General features: G+C 42.4%; 1 protein-coding gene across 5 annotated transcripts in view; it reads left to right on the plus strand.

Annotated features, from left to right (window-relative positions):
• The first annotated feature begins 2,077 nt into the window (after window positions 1-2,077).
• Rbm27 (RNA binding motif protein 27) overlaps window positions 2,078-16,154 on the plus strand; it is a 72,601-nt gene continuing 58,524 nt past the window's right edge. For all 5 annotated transcript variants that reach the window (XM_070036307.1, XM_070036310.1, XM_070036309.1 and 2 more), the window contains exon 1: window positions 2,078-2,323. In XM_070036307.1, coding sequence (XP_069892408.1) covers window positions 2,265-2,323 — 59 coding nt within the window. In that variant the 5' untranslated portion in view covers window positions 2,078-2,264. The remainder of the gene's footprint in view (window positions 2,324-16,154) is intronic.

Below are 16,154 nucleotides of genomic sequence, written 5' to 3' on the forward strand. Positions count from 1 at the left end.
AGTTAAATGATATCCTGCTCATTAGGAAGTTGCTCTCTCGCTCACCTCTGTGAAATGCATAACTGTATTTGAAAGGCAGTTTTACATTTTTCCAAAAGAGTGATTGACAGTGATAAAAGGAAATTCTTCTATTTCTTGTGTGTGTGTGTGGGGGGGGCGGGGTATGTGTGTGTGTGCATGCCCACTTAGTGGGGCTTGAACTCAGTGCCTGGGCACTGTCCCTTATGTATTCCTGCTCAAGCCACAGCTTCCCTTCGAGGATTTGGGGGGGGGTAATTGGAGATAAGAGTCTGAGGGATTTTCCTGCACAGGCCGGCTCTGTTTTATTTCTTAGATTGACTAAACCTCACATTTTAAATTTATGTCATTTTGGGGGTAATACTTAGTGTCTTTTGTGGAAAGAAGTGAAAGAAAAATGGGTATTGGCATAAAGGAAGGAGGGGAAGACAGGGGGAAGAAGAGGCCACAGTTGGGTGTGAAAAAGTTCTGGGCTAGCTGTCAGAAGCTCCAGATGTGCTTTCTGCTCTGCCTGCAACATGTGATTGGGGCAAACCCATTCATTTCTCTGGGCTTTGTGTGGAGTTTGTGGGAAGAGTGCTGGTGAAAGTGATGCATAGATGATTTATAAATGCACTTCCTTTTTAAAAAATTACTCAATAAAAGGGTCCTCAAACTGCAATCAGCAAACCAAACTGATGGCATCTGCTTGTGTACATTTGGTGAGGTTACAATGTCATTCATGTTTTTAAGTAGTTGGAAAAACAAACTTCATGATGTGACAAATTACATACAGTTGCAAATTTTATATAATATAAAATTTCCACATATTACTCGAACAGAGACACAGATCTGTGTTTGCCTACTGTCCATGGTCAGTTTCATGCCAAAGCTTTGCTTGCCCAGTAGTTGCTACAAAGACTTCAAGGCCCATCAAATCCAAAATACTCCCTATTTGGCTCTTTGCAGAAAAAACTTGTCTTTACCTGCTCTCGTGAGTGTATACCTACTTGTTTGGGGTTGATCTCTTCCTTTTATATAAGATGTGCGTTCTTCAAGCATTTTTCACAATGTTATTACTATGCTGCAAAGTTCAGTTTCCTAAGTGGATAGGGGACTCCTAGCACTGGGGAAAATAGTAAGAGGCTCAGCATTTGTTATTGAATACACATCCTAACACAACCACTAAGCCAGTAATTTTCAGAACCCCAAAAGGAGTTTCTCAAACTCCTTTTTTTTTGCAAAGTAAGTTGCCTCTTTTGGTAATTTCTAATTTTTCAAATGCCAAACACAAGCCAGATAAAACAAAAAAAATACTGAAATTTAGATATGCAATGAAGAGGTGTGTGTGGAAGACGTATTAGAATCAAATTTCCTTCTGGGTAAGGCATTTATTAATATATCTAGTAAGAATGAAATGGCCTCAGTCTCGTACCTCTGTGCGCCACGTTTTAAAAAACGAGGATGTCCTAGGGCAAGGCTGTCAGAAACACTCGGTGTGATTCAAGCTTATCGCTCCACCCCCTCTCCCCGCAAAAAAAATAAAAAAAAAAAAAAAAGAAAAAAGAAAAACGGCGAGTGCCGAGCAAAACGATCGTGTGATGAGCACAAAATAGGTGTTGCATTCTTTGCAATGTGGCGCTCGCGAAGCAAAGGCACGTTGTGTTGCAGATTTACTACAGCTGAGTCACTTCAGGACACGAGAGGGTTGTTTTCAGGAAAACCGAGGAAGGAACCTGGAAGAGGGGCTCTCGCCGGGTTCCCCCGGGCACTCCCAGCTGCAGACGCCGGTATTCCGCGGCGGGCGGAGGGGGGGAGGGACGGCGTGGTCAGGAGAGACGCCGTGGCCCCTTTAAGAGGCACAGCACCTTCTCCCAGATACCATCTTGCACCAGGAGTTCACTCAAGCTCTCCACCTACCTTGCTAGGTCCCTCCTCCCTAACTGGGCACGGCCGGCCGGCCGGGGGGGGGAGGGAGGGAGCGAACCTTTTCATTGGCTTTGCGCGCACAGCCCTCTCGCTCCCATTGGTTGCCACGCCCGCCACTCGGCATGATCTCCCGCCTACTTTTCGCCTTTGGGCTAGGTTGAGTGAGGGCTCTTGGGTTAGTTCCTGTTAGGCCCCGGCCCGGGGAGTAGGTTCAAGTCTCCGGAGATGCTTGGTGGGCCCGGGCGCCGGCAGCCGTGAGGGGAGCGTGAGGAGGCGGCGAGCGGAGACCCACGGCAGGCCTGGGGAGGACTGGCGGCCGAGCCCGCCTTTCCCGCACCATGCTCATAGAGGATGTGGATGCCCTCAAGTCCTGGCTGGCCAAGTTGCTGGAGCCGATGTGAGTGAGCCGGGCCGGGCCGGGCCGCCGGGGCCGGGGCTGTGGGCCGGGGGGGGGGGGGGGGGCGGGCCCGGGCGGCGCCGGCGAACGTGGGCGTTGGGGTCGCGGGGCCGTGGGGGAGGGGCGGCGGCGGGAGGTCCCGGCGGCTCCTCTCGGGGTACCCTTCCCATTGTGGTGGGGTGGGGTGGGGGGGAGGCGGCGGGGCGCTCGGGGTGGGCCGGCGGGGAGGGCGGGGTGTGTGTGTGTGTGTGTGTGTGTGTGTGTGTGTGTGTGTGTGTGTGTGTGTGTGTGTGTGTGTGTGTGTGTGTGTGGTGGGGTGATGGGGGGGGGCGGTCAGGACGGAGAGGGCTGTGTAGGTCTTGGGGTGCCAAGCCGGGTGTCAGGGAGGCCGAGGGAGTTTTAAATAGTGTGAGAGCTGAGGGTTTTTTTTTTTTTTTTTGTTTTTTCATTGGGAATATTGAGATCTTTTAGAGGGGATCCCGGGGTCGAGGACTTTACAGACCCCGTTCATCCGGGCTCGGAAAGGTCCTCTTACAAATACGAGGGCAGGAAAAGGGGGCGGGCGTCACGGGGGGGGGGACCTTCGAGCTAAAGGGCTTGGAAGGGTTCAAGCAGAGCGAAGGGATTGGGGGGGGGAATGTTATTGGGTTAGCTGAAATGGATATGTGGGTTTAGGAAGAGTGGCTTTAGGAATCATTGGAGAGCTAAGGAGAATGAGAGGTGTTAAGGTGTTTTTGAGTCAATACCGTGAGGTAGAACTTAATTCTTTTTTAGATACCATGGGGTGGTGGTGGTGGTGGTAGAAAGGGGAAGGTTTAGGCATTAAGTTGGAGGGGTACACACCTGCAGCACTGAGGGACTTCAGATACCAGTATTGGAAGAATAACCGGGAGACTGGAATGAATAAGGGTTTTGTCCAAGATGAGAGGACAGCTGAAGATAATTGGGGGGGTGCAGGACAAGGAACAAGAGGTCTGTCGTTGAAATATTTTGGATGGTGTTAGGGAATTGTAGAAACATCCCGAGGCTTGAAAGGGATAGAAGAGGTACTACCTTTTTCTTTTCTAACTGTTTAAGGAAGTAAGGTTTTGTGTGGAGTATTTATTTGGGGGTGGGGGATCTCCAGGTATAACCTAGACTCTGGAGTGGGCGGGCGGACGGGGGTGGGGGGTGGGGGGGTGGGGGGGGGAGGCCAAGAAGGTTGAGGGCTGGAGAGATGTCTTTAACCAATAATTTGAATAGAAGGCATGCAGCGGGGAATGGAAGGGAAAGGATCATTTCCACCCTTCATTTCTGCTTCTTGCTTATATACTCTTATGAAAAAGTTTAGGGCTTTCTGCCTGAGTAAAAGGCCAGGTTTTGATTCATTAGATCAAAGTAGATCAGATTATGTTAGAGGAATCATTGAGTGTTTTTCAGTGGTACAAGTATTGAAGCAGCTTGTATGATAAAGTTGGGGCTGTTGGGAGACAGTGGCAAGCCACTTAGACTTTTCTGTTGAACTATTATTCTATACTCTTGCTAGGAAACCTAGTTAACTCTTTGGTTTTGTTTTTCTACTTTGGTTTCTTGTGATGGGAAGGTGGTAGGTAACATTTAGGAAGAGAGTCATCTAGTTCAGTGTTGCTAGCTAGCCTTTGTGAAGGCAGGATGGGTAAGGGAGGAAGCCTTGGAAGAATTGTGACCTCTGAAGTGGTATTTGCATCCTGAGGGTGAGAAGTGCCATGAGTAGAACATAGGAATAAATGAGTAAGTGTACAATTAAGTGTTTCTGGCTTTTAGACTGGTGGTGATCCAATTAGGGTGAAAATGACTCTTGGACACATGAAAGGTTTGTACAAGAATATAGGACCCTTGAATGTTCATCTTAGTTTTTTCTATAATTAAAAAAATTGGGGACATAAAATAAGTTGTAATATACAAGTTAGGAAGAGGATAGTGAAATTGATGATGTGTAGAAAAGACAGAAAAAGAATACCTGTATATTTAACAAATTAGTTATCTTATTATGTATGTTATTAAACTAAAAAAAGTCTATTTTGAACACACACTATTTCTGTTGCCTTCTTTTTCCCTTTCCTGTGGTGCTGGGGAAAGAACTCAGGGCATTATGCATGCTGGCCTAGTGCTTTACCACTAAGCTCTCCCTACCTTCCGCATATATATGTATATATACACACTTTATATGTGTGTGTATATATGTACTTTATATATACACACTATATATGTACATATTTTTTATTTTTATTTTTATTTATTTTTTGTCAGTCATGGGGCTTGAACTCTGGGCTTGGGTGCTGTCCCTGTGCTCTTCAGCTCAAGGCAAGTGCTCTACTGCTTGAGCCACAGCTCCACTTCCGGGTTTTTAGTGGTTTATTGGAGATCAGAGTCTCACAGACTTTCCTGCCCGGGCTGCCTTTGAACTGTGATCCTCAAATCTCAGCCTCCTGAGTAGCTAGGATTACAGGTGTGAGCCACCGGTGCCCGGCTTCTTTTTTATTTTATTTTGGGCCCAGTCGTGGGGCCTGAACTCTGGGCCTGGGCGCTGTCCCTCAGCTCTTCAGCTCAAGAGTAGCGCTCTACCACTTGAGCCACAGCACCACTTCTGGCTTTTTTTATTTTTACTTATGTGGTGCTGAGGAATGGAACCCAGGGCCTCAGGCATGTAAGGCAAGCGCTCTACCACTGAGCCACCTTCCCAGCCCTCTTTTTTATTTTTTAATTGCCCATATATATATATATATATATATATATATATATAAGCTCTGATTCTGTTCTTTGTTAAATATCCTTTTAAAGGATTAAGTCTATAGTTTAGGTAGGATTATAATCTTCACTCCGTTTTTTGACTGAATTAGTGTTATTATTTTGTAATTTTCATGAATAAAAATTACTTTCTCTTTTCTTTTTTTGGTGCCAGTCCTGGGGCTTGAACTCATGGCCTGGTTGGTATCCCTGTATTTTTGTGCTCAAGGCTAGTAATCTTCTGATCTCAGCCTCCTGAGTAGCTAGGAGTACAGGTATATGCCACCAGCAACTGGCCTGTCTCCTCTCCCCTCCCTTCCCCTCCCCTCTTTTTGGTACTGGGGCTGTACTTAATGGGCTTGCTACTTGAGCCACACCTCCAGCAAGCTTTTTGCTGGTTTAATTGGAGATAGAGACTCATACTTTTCTACAGGGTTTGCTTTGAACCAAAATCCTCAGGTCTCAGCTTCCAGAGTAGCTAGGATTACAGGTATAAGCCACCAGCTCCCAGTAAAACTTACTTAAAAATTATTACTTGGAGCCAGGCACCGGTGACTCATGCCTGTAATCCTGGCTATTCAGGAGGCTGAAATCTGAGGATCGAGGTTCAAAGCCAACTAGGACATGAAAGTCCATGAGACTCTTACCTCCAATAAACTACTCAGAAAACCAGAAGTGGCTCTGTGGCTCAAGTGGTAGAGCACTCAAAGGGCAGAGGGACACCACCCAGGCCCAGAGTTCAAGCTCCACAATCGACAAAAATAAATATATAATAAAAATAAAAAATTATTACTTGGTTGGGCATTGGTGGCTCATGCCTGTAGTCCTAGTTACTCAGGAGTCTGAGGATAACAGCAAAGCCAGTCCAGGCAGGAAAATTCATAAGACTCTTATTTCCTATTATCAAAAAGCTGGAAGTGGAGCTGTGGCTCAAGTGGTAGAGCACTGCCTTGAGTAAAAAAGTTCAGAGAAAGTACCCAAACCCTGAGTTCAAGCCCTAGTACCTCCCAAAAACAAAAAGGATTACTGGACTTGAGCTTTGTTTCTCTAAGTTGTATGTTCAATTTAAAGCGTATGTCATTCTTTTTTTTCCCCCTTAAAACATTGTTTTTTGTTTTTTTTTCTAACTCATTTGAAGTTGATTTTTTTTTTTTTTAGACTTGGGCTCGGGTGTAGCTCAGTGGTATAGTGTTTGTCTAGCGTATAAAAGGCCCTGGTTTATTCTTCAGCACATCAGAAGTATGTGAAATAAATGAAAGTAGGGAGTTGAAATTGCTTAGACCATAGTAATGTAGGTGGCTTTCCAAGAAATATGAAATAAAAATGCTTTAAAAATCTTATTTAAATATTAGTTTTGGAGGGAGATGTTAGTAAATGCTAAATACAAATCTCATATATATTTTCATTCTTGATAGATTGTCACAGGAGATTATTTTTGTTTACATACCCTAAAATGTAATAAATGATATGCTAAATTAGATTGTGTTTGTAAATTTCATTTTTTCTTATTTCAGATTCAGGAAAATTTTCATGGCAGATTGACATGTTGGTACAACATAGCATTTCAGAGCAGTTGTTAAGACTTCCAGATAACGTAGTTGCAGTGGCTAGGTTGGAATCAAACTATGGCTTAGCATGTGAATTCCTTATTTGGCTTAACTTACAGTTAAGCTTCCCATTTTTAGGGATTTTTTTTTCCTTTTCTTTTTTTTTCAGGGGGGGGGAGGGTCTGGTCGTGGGGCCTGAACTCTGGGCCTAAGTGCTGTCTCTTCAGCTCCAGGCTAATGCTCTACCACTTGAGCCACAGCGCCACTTTTGGCTTTTTTCTTTTTGCTTATGTGCTGAGGAGTCGAACCGAGGGCCTCAAGCATGCAAGGCAAGCGCTCTACCACTTAGCCACCTTCCCAGCCCTGGATTTTGCTTTTTTTTATGCAGTTACATCTTGTCACCGGTAAAACAAAGGCATGCAAGAAGAGTTACATCTAAACCAACTCAGTGTGATTATTCCCTATAGACAAATTACAAATATCATGTGCTATTAGAACTTATTTATTAGTGTCTATTCTTTTTGTAGATATGGGAAATACCGATTATTCTTTCCAAAAGGAAAGAGAGGATTACAAAAGGAAAGAGAGAAAGGAGCCTAGAAGAAATAATTCTTTTCCTGTTTTAGCTAGTTATGGGAAGACCATTAATAGGAAAAGACCATTAACACCATTTTTGTTGGCAGTGTAGTAAAAGGGAGGGAAACCATGTCTTAGTCAAAAAATGTACATGTTTGTTCCTTAATGGTTATTTGAACAGACTAAACTAACTGATCTTGTTTGGCATCTTCATCTTTCTCCATCTTCAAAGAATCCTAGATACCTGAGTTAGAGAGAATATGCAGGAATGATGTGATACTTGGAGATGTGTTTTCATTCTGTCAGAAATGCCTGCTCATTTTAAGTATACAGATTCCTTAAAGATAAGGTTTTAAGTACATTTAGGAAGTAGATAAATGAAGAAATTTCTGTAACTTTAGAAAAAGTTTAGGCAAGCAGTCTTCAGTATCAGACCTGCAATTCTACCAAAACATTGCATTTAATGAGGATATGTATTTTTTTCTTTTTGTGTTGCTGGGATTCAAACTCAGGATCTAATTCATGTTAGCATTGAGTTATATCTTCAGCTCTTAATGGGAAATTAAAATATATGTGTGTGTATACATACTTGCATATATACATATATAATCAACATTCCTGCTGTTTGTTTGGCTTATTATAAATGTTGTCTTCCTCCTCCCCAGTACTGGGGTTTGAACTCAGTGCCTCTCACTTGCTCAGTTTGCTTGGCTGGTGCTCTATTACTTGAGCCATATCTTCAAGTCCAGCCCTTTTCTGGTAAGTTGGAGGTAGAGTCATTCATACATTTTTGCCTGGGGTGGCTTTGAACCACAGTCCTCTGGATCTCAGCCTCCTAAGTAACTAGGATTATAAGATTATAGGCATGAGCCACTAGCACCTGCAGCGGGATCTCTCTGCAGATCTGACTGGATTGAAACTACCGAAGTAGTCAAAGCTGGCACCACATTCTGATCCTCCTGAGTGCTGGGATTACAAGTATCTACCATTGATCTACTTCTATGAGTATGTGACTCAGAGCATTTAGTTTCTAGTTCCATAGCTATCTCTGATTCTATGTATGGTTTTGGAGAGATTATCTAATCTGTCTTTTTTAAAAAACACTACATTTGCCTTTTACCTACCTTAGAAACATGGTATGTTAATGATGCAGATTATTAAAAGTGCTTTGTATTCTTCTATTCTATAATTTTTTTAATATGAAAATACAGCCAGGTGCTGGTAGCTCACACCTGTAAGCCTAGCTACTCAAGAGACTGAATCTGAGGCACAGTTCTGAGCCTGCTCAAGCAAAAAGTCCACGTGAGGCTCTTATCTCCAGTTAACCACTCAAAACCTGGAAGTAGCACCGTGGCTCAATTGGTAGAACGCTAGACTTAAGCATAAAGTGGCACCCAGGTTCTGAGTTCAAGCTCCACAACTAATTTAAAGAAAATACTTAATCTCTGCAGAAGTAATTGACTTAGTAAAGTTAATCACCACTATCATTTAAAAGTTGTTAGTCAAACTGGGTACCAGTGGCTCATACCTAACACTCAATAATCCTAGCTAATCAGGAGGTTAAAATCTGAAGATCTTGGTTTGAATCCACCCTGGACAGCCAAATCTGATTTATCTCCATTTAACCAGCAAAAGGTGGATATGTGTAGTTCAAGAGCATCAGCTGTGAATGAAAAAGCCAAGCAAGAGGCCTTGAGTTCAAACCCCAGTACTGGCCAGTACTTTTGTCAGGCTACCGAGCCCATAAATAGGAACAGGAATTTCTAGTTAGTGTCATAAACTTGGACATTTTTGTTCATTCTGGCCATATTCTGGTCTTTAAAAATGCAGTAGGTGCCTGGCACTGATGGCTTACACCTGTAATCCTATCTACTCAGGAGGCCGAGATCTGAGGATCACAGTTCAAAGCCAGCCTGGGCAGGAAAGTCCATTAGACTCTTTTTTTTTTTTTTTTTTGGTCAGTTGAGGGGCCCAAACTCTGGGCCTGGGTGCTGTCTGGCTAGCACTCTACCGCTTGAGACACAGTGCCACTTCTGGCTTTTTCTGTTTATGTGGTGCTTAAGAATTGAACCCAGGGCCTCATGTATGCAAGGCAAGCACTCTACCATTGAGCCACCTTTCCAGACCCTCCATGATACTCTTATCTCCCATTAACCATCAGAAAACTGGAAGTGGCTCAAGTGGTAGAGCACTCCCCTTGAGCTGAAGAGCGGAGGGACAGTGCCCAACCAAAAAAAAAAAAATGCAGTAGGACACCAAGTGTGCTGTCATCTTGAAGTACAATTAAAAGGAAGCAAAAGGGCTCACAGACTAGGATTAATTTATTGGTTCATAGTTAACTGGTTCAGTGGACATGGCATGTATACTGGTTGAACTCTAGAATTTACACACTGCTATAGGTTGACAATCCTTATCAGGTTAAACTCTTGCTAATAATCTCTATAGCAGTGGACATGGCATGTATATTGGTTGAACTCTAGAATTTACACACTGCTATAGGTTGACAATCCTTATCAGGTTAAACTCTTGCTAATAATCTCTATAGCTGTCCAAATGGGAGGAAAAATAATCAGCCAGCAGTTGTTGGATCTGATCTCCTGATAAATAAGCTACTAGGATTAAATGATTATTTTGGAGCTACATTCTTTGGGCTTAGAAATACTGATGAATTTCTAAAGTGTACCAGTGTACTAATTCTTCAGAGAATTAGTGTGCCCTTTTTTTTTTTTTCTTTGTTGGTCATGGGGCTTGAATTCTGGGCCTGGGTGCTGTTCCTCAGCTTTTCAGCTCAAGGAGAGCACTCTACCACTTCACCACTTCTGGTTTTCTGACTGGTTTAGTGGAGATAAGAGTCTCTCTTGGACTTTCCTGCTTGGTTGGCTTTGAAGTGCAATCCTCAGATCTCTGCCTCCTGAGTAGCTAGGATTACAAGCGTGAGCCACCGGTGCCCAGCTCAGGCTGGCTTTGAGTTGCAGTCTTCAGATCTCAAGTTTTCTGAGAGACTGAGCTAGGTTTACAAATGTGAACCACTGGTGCTTTGTGCATATTTGTTCTTCAGTTCTTAGTTTGCCTCTTAAAAATGTCTGACTTCTTTCTGGTCCAATAAATAACTTTACAGGCTGGAGGCCTTCCTACCAGTCTTCTCTCATTTTCTCACAATAACTTACTTATTAGTCTTTTTTTTGTGTGTGTGTCCAGTCATGGGGCCTGAACTCTGGGCCTGGGCACTGTCCCTCAGCTCTTCAGCTCAAGGCCAGCGCTCTACCACTTGAGCCACAGCACCACTTCCAGCTTTTTATTCTTTTTGCTTATGTGGTGTTGAGGAATCGAACCCAGGGCCTCCTGCATGCAAGGCAAGCACTCTACCACTGAGCCACCTTCCCAGCCCTTATTAGTCTCTTTTTTACGTCATTTGTTGTGGGCTTGAACTGTTCCTTGGCTGGTGTTTTACTGCTTGAGCCATGCCTCAATTTAATTGGATGTAGATAGTATCTCGCACTTTTCTGCACCTGCTGGCTGTAAATTGATATTGTCAGATCATGGCTTACCGAGTAGCTAGGGTTACAGGCCTGATCCTCCAGCCCATTTATTATTTTGTACAATAATTATTTATATATCCATCCATCACATGACTGAAGGACAAAAGCTGCCTTGCTCAAAGTAATTCTATCACCAAACAGGATATTTGGCACTTAACTAATAGTAAATGTTTAAATGAATGAACACCTCATATGTCTACTTAGATTGGTTGACAATTAGAATAGTAGATTTGGGCTGGGAATACAGGCCAGTGATAGAGAGTGCTCTGGTTTGATTCTCAGCAGCACAAAGAAAAAGAGGAAACTTTGCAAATGTGTGTGGTGGGGAGAGGAGAGAGAGAGAGACCTAGGTCTTGAATTCAGGGCCAGAGAGAGAGAGAGAGAGAGAGAGAGACAGAGAGAGAGAGAGACAGACAGACAGACAGACAGACAGACAGACAGACAGACAGACAGACAGACAGAGACAGAGACCTAGGGCTAGAATTCAGGGCCTGGCCACTGTCCCTGGACTTTTGAGCTCAAGGTTAGTGCGTTTCCACTTGAGCCACAACTCTACTTCCAGCATTTTGGTCATTAAGCATCTCATGGGCCAGCTGCTCAAGTCTAGTCCTCCCTACTCAGGAGGCTGAGATTAGAGGGTCGTGGTTCAAAGCCAGTTTGAGCAGAAAAGTCTGTGATACTCTTATCTCCAGTTAACCATCAGAAAACTGGAAGTGGCGCTGTGGCTCAAAGTGGTAGAGTGCTAGCCTTGAGCAGAATAGCTCAGGGACAGCCTTCAAGCTCCATGATTTACCAAAAAAAAAAAAAAAAAAAAAAAGCCTTACAGACTTTCTTGACCTGTCTGGCTTCTAACTAGGATATTCAGATCTCAGCCTCCTGAGTAGCAAGGTTTACAAGCATTAGCCACTAATGCTGAGCAGGTTTTTGTTTTGTTTTGTGTGCATATTTAGATGGTCCAAATATCTAAACAGATGTGGGTGAATACACATCTTTTTTACCCCAAACATATTTCTTCCATATTTCTGTTCTTTCATGAGGGCCCCTAATTAACAAGATGGAAGTGCTATGGTCTGAATGTTGGTGTTCCCCCAGATTTGTATGTTGGAAATTAATTCCCAATGTGAGTGTTAAGACACAGGCCTTTATTATTGCATTACGGAAAAAAATATAAGAGGGAAAAGTAAATTATTTGTGGATACTTACTTTGTTTCTCTTTAGTATGTGAATTTTTTTTTGGTCGGTTGTGGGGCTTGAACTCTTGGCCTAGGCGCTGTTCCTCAGCTCTTCAGCTCAAGGCAAGCACCCTACCATTTGAGCCACAGTGCCACTTCTGGTTTTCTGAGTGGTTTATTGGAGATAAGAGTCTTTCCTGCTCTGGCTGGCTTTGAACTGGGATCCTCAGATCTCAGCCTCTTGAGTAGTTAGGATTACAGGTGTGAACCACCAATGCCCGGCTCAGTATGTGAACTTTTCTGTTAGCAGGCCCAGTGCAAAATTTTCTATCTTAATTTCTCTGAGATTACATCAGAAGCATTTTTTATATTGTACATTGCTTTTATAGCTATCACTTTGGATGCCTAAGATTTCATAAACATCCAACAATAAGAGTGTGGTTATCTTAACTCTGTTCTCTGTTACAAGTAATACTGTTTTAATATAATGAGCATGTGTTTTGTTAGTATCTCTATCTTCTGTATACCTTTGTTTCCCCTCTAGTTCCCCATAACTGAAATTAACAATATGGATCTATTTTTTTCTTATTCTATGAATATGGACATATTTTCTCTTTTTCTTTCTCTTTTTTTGGGGGGGTCCGGTCATGGGTCCTGAACTCTGGGCCTGAGTGCTGTCCCTCAGCTCTTCAGCTCAAGGCTAGCGCTCTACCACTTGAGCCACAGCGCCACTTCCAGCTTTTTTCTTTTTGCTTATGTGGTGCTGAGGAATCGAACCCAGGACCTCAGGCATGCAAGGCAAGCGCTCTACCACTGAGCCACTTTCCTAGCCCCATCTTTTTTGGTTGGTTGTAGGGCTTGAACTCTGGGCTTGGGCTCTGTCCCTGGGCTCTTCAGCTCAAGGCAAGCGCTCTACCACTTGAGCCACAGCACCACTTCCCATTTTCTGGTGGTTTATTGGAGATAAGAATCTCACAGACTTTCCTGGGCTGGCTTTGAACCGAGATCCTCAGATCCTCCTGAGTAGCTAGAATTACAGGTGTGAGCCACTGGCTGTGGCTCTCTTTTTCTTTTATTGTGCTAGGTATCAACCCAGGGCCTTTATGTATGCTAGTGAATATAAACATTTTCAATGACCGTTGCTAAACATTATAGTCAGGAGATACTTTTCCTCCCTGTGACTCAGTAACACATTATTTACCTTCTGAAATAATGATCACATTAACATAAAGCTTAAAGTTAGGTCCATATTCAGAAAGATGTAAATTTTTCTTTGAGCAGAAAAGGTCTAAGTAGTCTAGGCATTTTTTCCTAAAACCAATCACGAAAATAGCTTTTTAGTAGTATTTCTTGGCTTGGGGTCAAATGTTAGGACCTTTGTTCTTTGATCTGTAATATATATCCAAAATCTGTAATGTTAATGTCCTAGCAAATGTATAATACACTTGCAATGGAGAATTCATCAAAAAAAGAAAAATTCAAATTTGAAGTTTTTGCAGATCAGACATTTAAGGACACTATTTTGGTTAGCTTTTCCTAATGAAAATTTTTCCTAATTGATTTTATTTTTAAAATAACCTACATGATAATTAAACATCTTACAGTGTTATTAAGTAGAATGTAAATTTTAAGAAGTTTTCATATTTGTAACTTACATTAAAATTTTGGAGATTTATTTTTTTAGTGTGACTATTGGTTGAGGCCTAGGATGTATTAATTTGTTGTGTAGGCATACATTTGGAAACTATTTGCTGTCTCATATTTCACTTGTGTGGAATTGCTGCTGAGCTTTATCTCTGAAGCCTTGTCCTCTGCTTTATCCTGAGTGCCCCTTTTAATTTGTCTTTGCAAATGTACTGTTTTTTGTTTTGTTTTTTGGTGCTCGTCCTGGGCTTGAACTCAAGGTCTGAGCGCTCTCCCTGTCCTTTTTGGCTCAAGGCAAGCATTCTGTCACTTAAGCCACAACTCCACTTCCTCCTTTTTGGTGGTTAATTTGAGATAAGAGTCCCATGAACTTTCCTATATGGAGTCATAAACCATTCATGAGCTTTGTTCCAAATTAGTAGCTAAACTGCCTTAAGTACTCATTTTGGGTTTTGGGTACAGAGAAAAGTGATAATTTGGGCAGCACAGAGATGGTTTTGTATTTTTCTTGTAATCTATTAAGAGTCTTAGAGTTTTGTGATACACTGTGGAAATCTTGTGAGCTACTATTAGACATATATTTGGAAATTGTGTTTGCTATCACAGTATTTTAGTGATCAGTTTATGAAGATTACCTAGTAGGAGGTAGGTGTGGAAGCATAACAATCCAGGTAGTATAGAAAATTATAAAACGAAACTCTCAAATGGACTTAAGCTTCACCATCTGATTAGTGTGACTTATTTCATACTTAAGATTTCCTGCATAACATACTTTATCAGTACATCTGAGTAGTTTTTAAATTTAAATGCTCTCATTCCTTTGACTGTAAACATGCTTTTGTATTTGCAGAATGCTGTTATTAATAATCATTTGGTTAATTCCCATTAAGCAATTGTGTAGAATATGTAATCATTCTTTTCCAAGGTCTAGTCTTTTCTTTTTCCTTTTTGGTGCAGGCACTGGGGCTTGAACCTAGAGCCTTGCACTCTTGGCTTTTGCCCAAGGCTGACACTCAACCACTTGGACCACAGCTTCACTTCTGGCTTTTTGGTAATCACTTTGCTGCCTTGATCCTCAAATCTCAGCCTCCTTAGTAGCCAGGATTATAGGCATGACACACCAGTACTGGGCCCAAAGTCTAGTCTGTTTTCCCTTCTCTCCTCTCTCTCTCTCTCTCTCTCTCTCTCTCTCTCTCTCTCTCTCTCTCTCTCTCTCTCTCTCTCTCTCTCTCTCTCTCTCTCCTCTCTCCTCTCTCTCTCTATGTGCTGGTCCTTGGGCTTGATCTCAGGAACTGGATACTGTCTGTGAGCTTTTTTGCTCAAGACTAGCACTCTACCACTTGAATCACAGCTCTACTTAAAAGCTTTTTGGTGGTTAATTGGAAATAAGAGTCTCACTGACTTTCCTGCCCCTGCTAGCTTCAAACTGAGATCTAGATTCTCAGATCTCAGTCTCCTAAATTGCTAAGGATTACAAGGATTATAAATTGCTAAGTCTCCTAAGGATTATAGGTGTGAACCACCTATACTTCCCCTGTTTTGATATGTTTTGCCTGTCTATTTACCCTTAACTATTATTTTTTTTTAAGTCCATGCCAATACATACTAGGACTTGAAATCAGGGCCTCCTGTTTTCCCTCAGTCTTTCCACTCATGGCTGGCACTCTTAACTGTCACTGGTCCACTTTTTGCTGGTTAATTGGAGATAATAATCTCATGGATTTAACTGACCAGATGGCTTCAAAGTGATCCTCCGATCTTAGCCTCCATAGTAGATGATAATTACAGGTGTGAGCCATCTGCCCCTGTCCCATCTTGATTTTTTTTTTTATTTTTTTATTGTAAAGATACTATACAGAGGGTTACAGTTACATGAGTGAGGTAATGAGTACACTTCCTCTTGAACATTGTTACCCCCTCCATTGTTTTCCCCCTACCATCCCCTCCCTCCCTCCCTTCCCCGAGGTTCTTTTTTTTTTTTTTTTTTTTGATTGTGATTGATTACTTAATTTCCGGAAATTCACAGTATTGTGGAATGATGATGCTCATTTAAAGTCACAAGTTCATTCTAACTTTCCTGGAGCAAATTGTCTATCACAGTCTGCAATATATAACGGTGCTCACATGTTATATACCATATATGTGATCAGCAGCATGGGGATATTTGGTAGTGGTTCAACCAGATGAGTGGGAGTTCTTTGTTTCTTAAGTCCTGTTTTGTCATATCACCTAACATTTTGGATTTATCATCCACTTATCAGGGAGACCATGTACTGTTTGTCTCTTCGTTCTTGGCTTACCTCGCTCAACATGATTCCTTCTAGCTCCATCCGTTTCCCTGCAAATGCTATTATTTTGTCATTTCTAATGGCTGCATAATATTCCATTGTGTATAGATACCACAATTTTTGGATCCATTCATCTGTGGTGGGGCATCTAGGTTGTTTCCATATCCTAGCTATTGCGAACAGTGCTGCAATAAACATGGAGGTGCACGTGTCCTTGTAAATTAGTTCCTGTTGTTCAGGGTAGATGCCTAGAAGTGGTATGACTGGGTCGTAAGGGAGGTCAATCTTTAGCTTTCTAAGGACCCTCCAGACTGCTTTCC

This window comes from Dipodomys merriami, unplaced genomic scaffold (genome assembly GCF_024711535.1).
Source record: "Dipodomys merriami isolate MVZ:Mamm:240054 unplaced genomic scaffold, mDipMer1.0.p SCAF_27, whole genome shotgun sequence".
NCBI lineage: Eukaryota > Metazoa > Chordata > Mammalia > Rodentia > Heteromyidae > Dipodomys > Dipodomys merriami.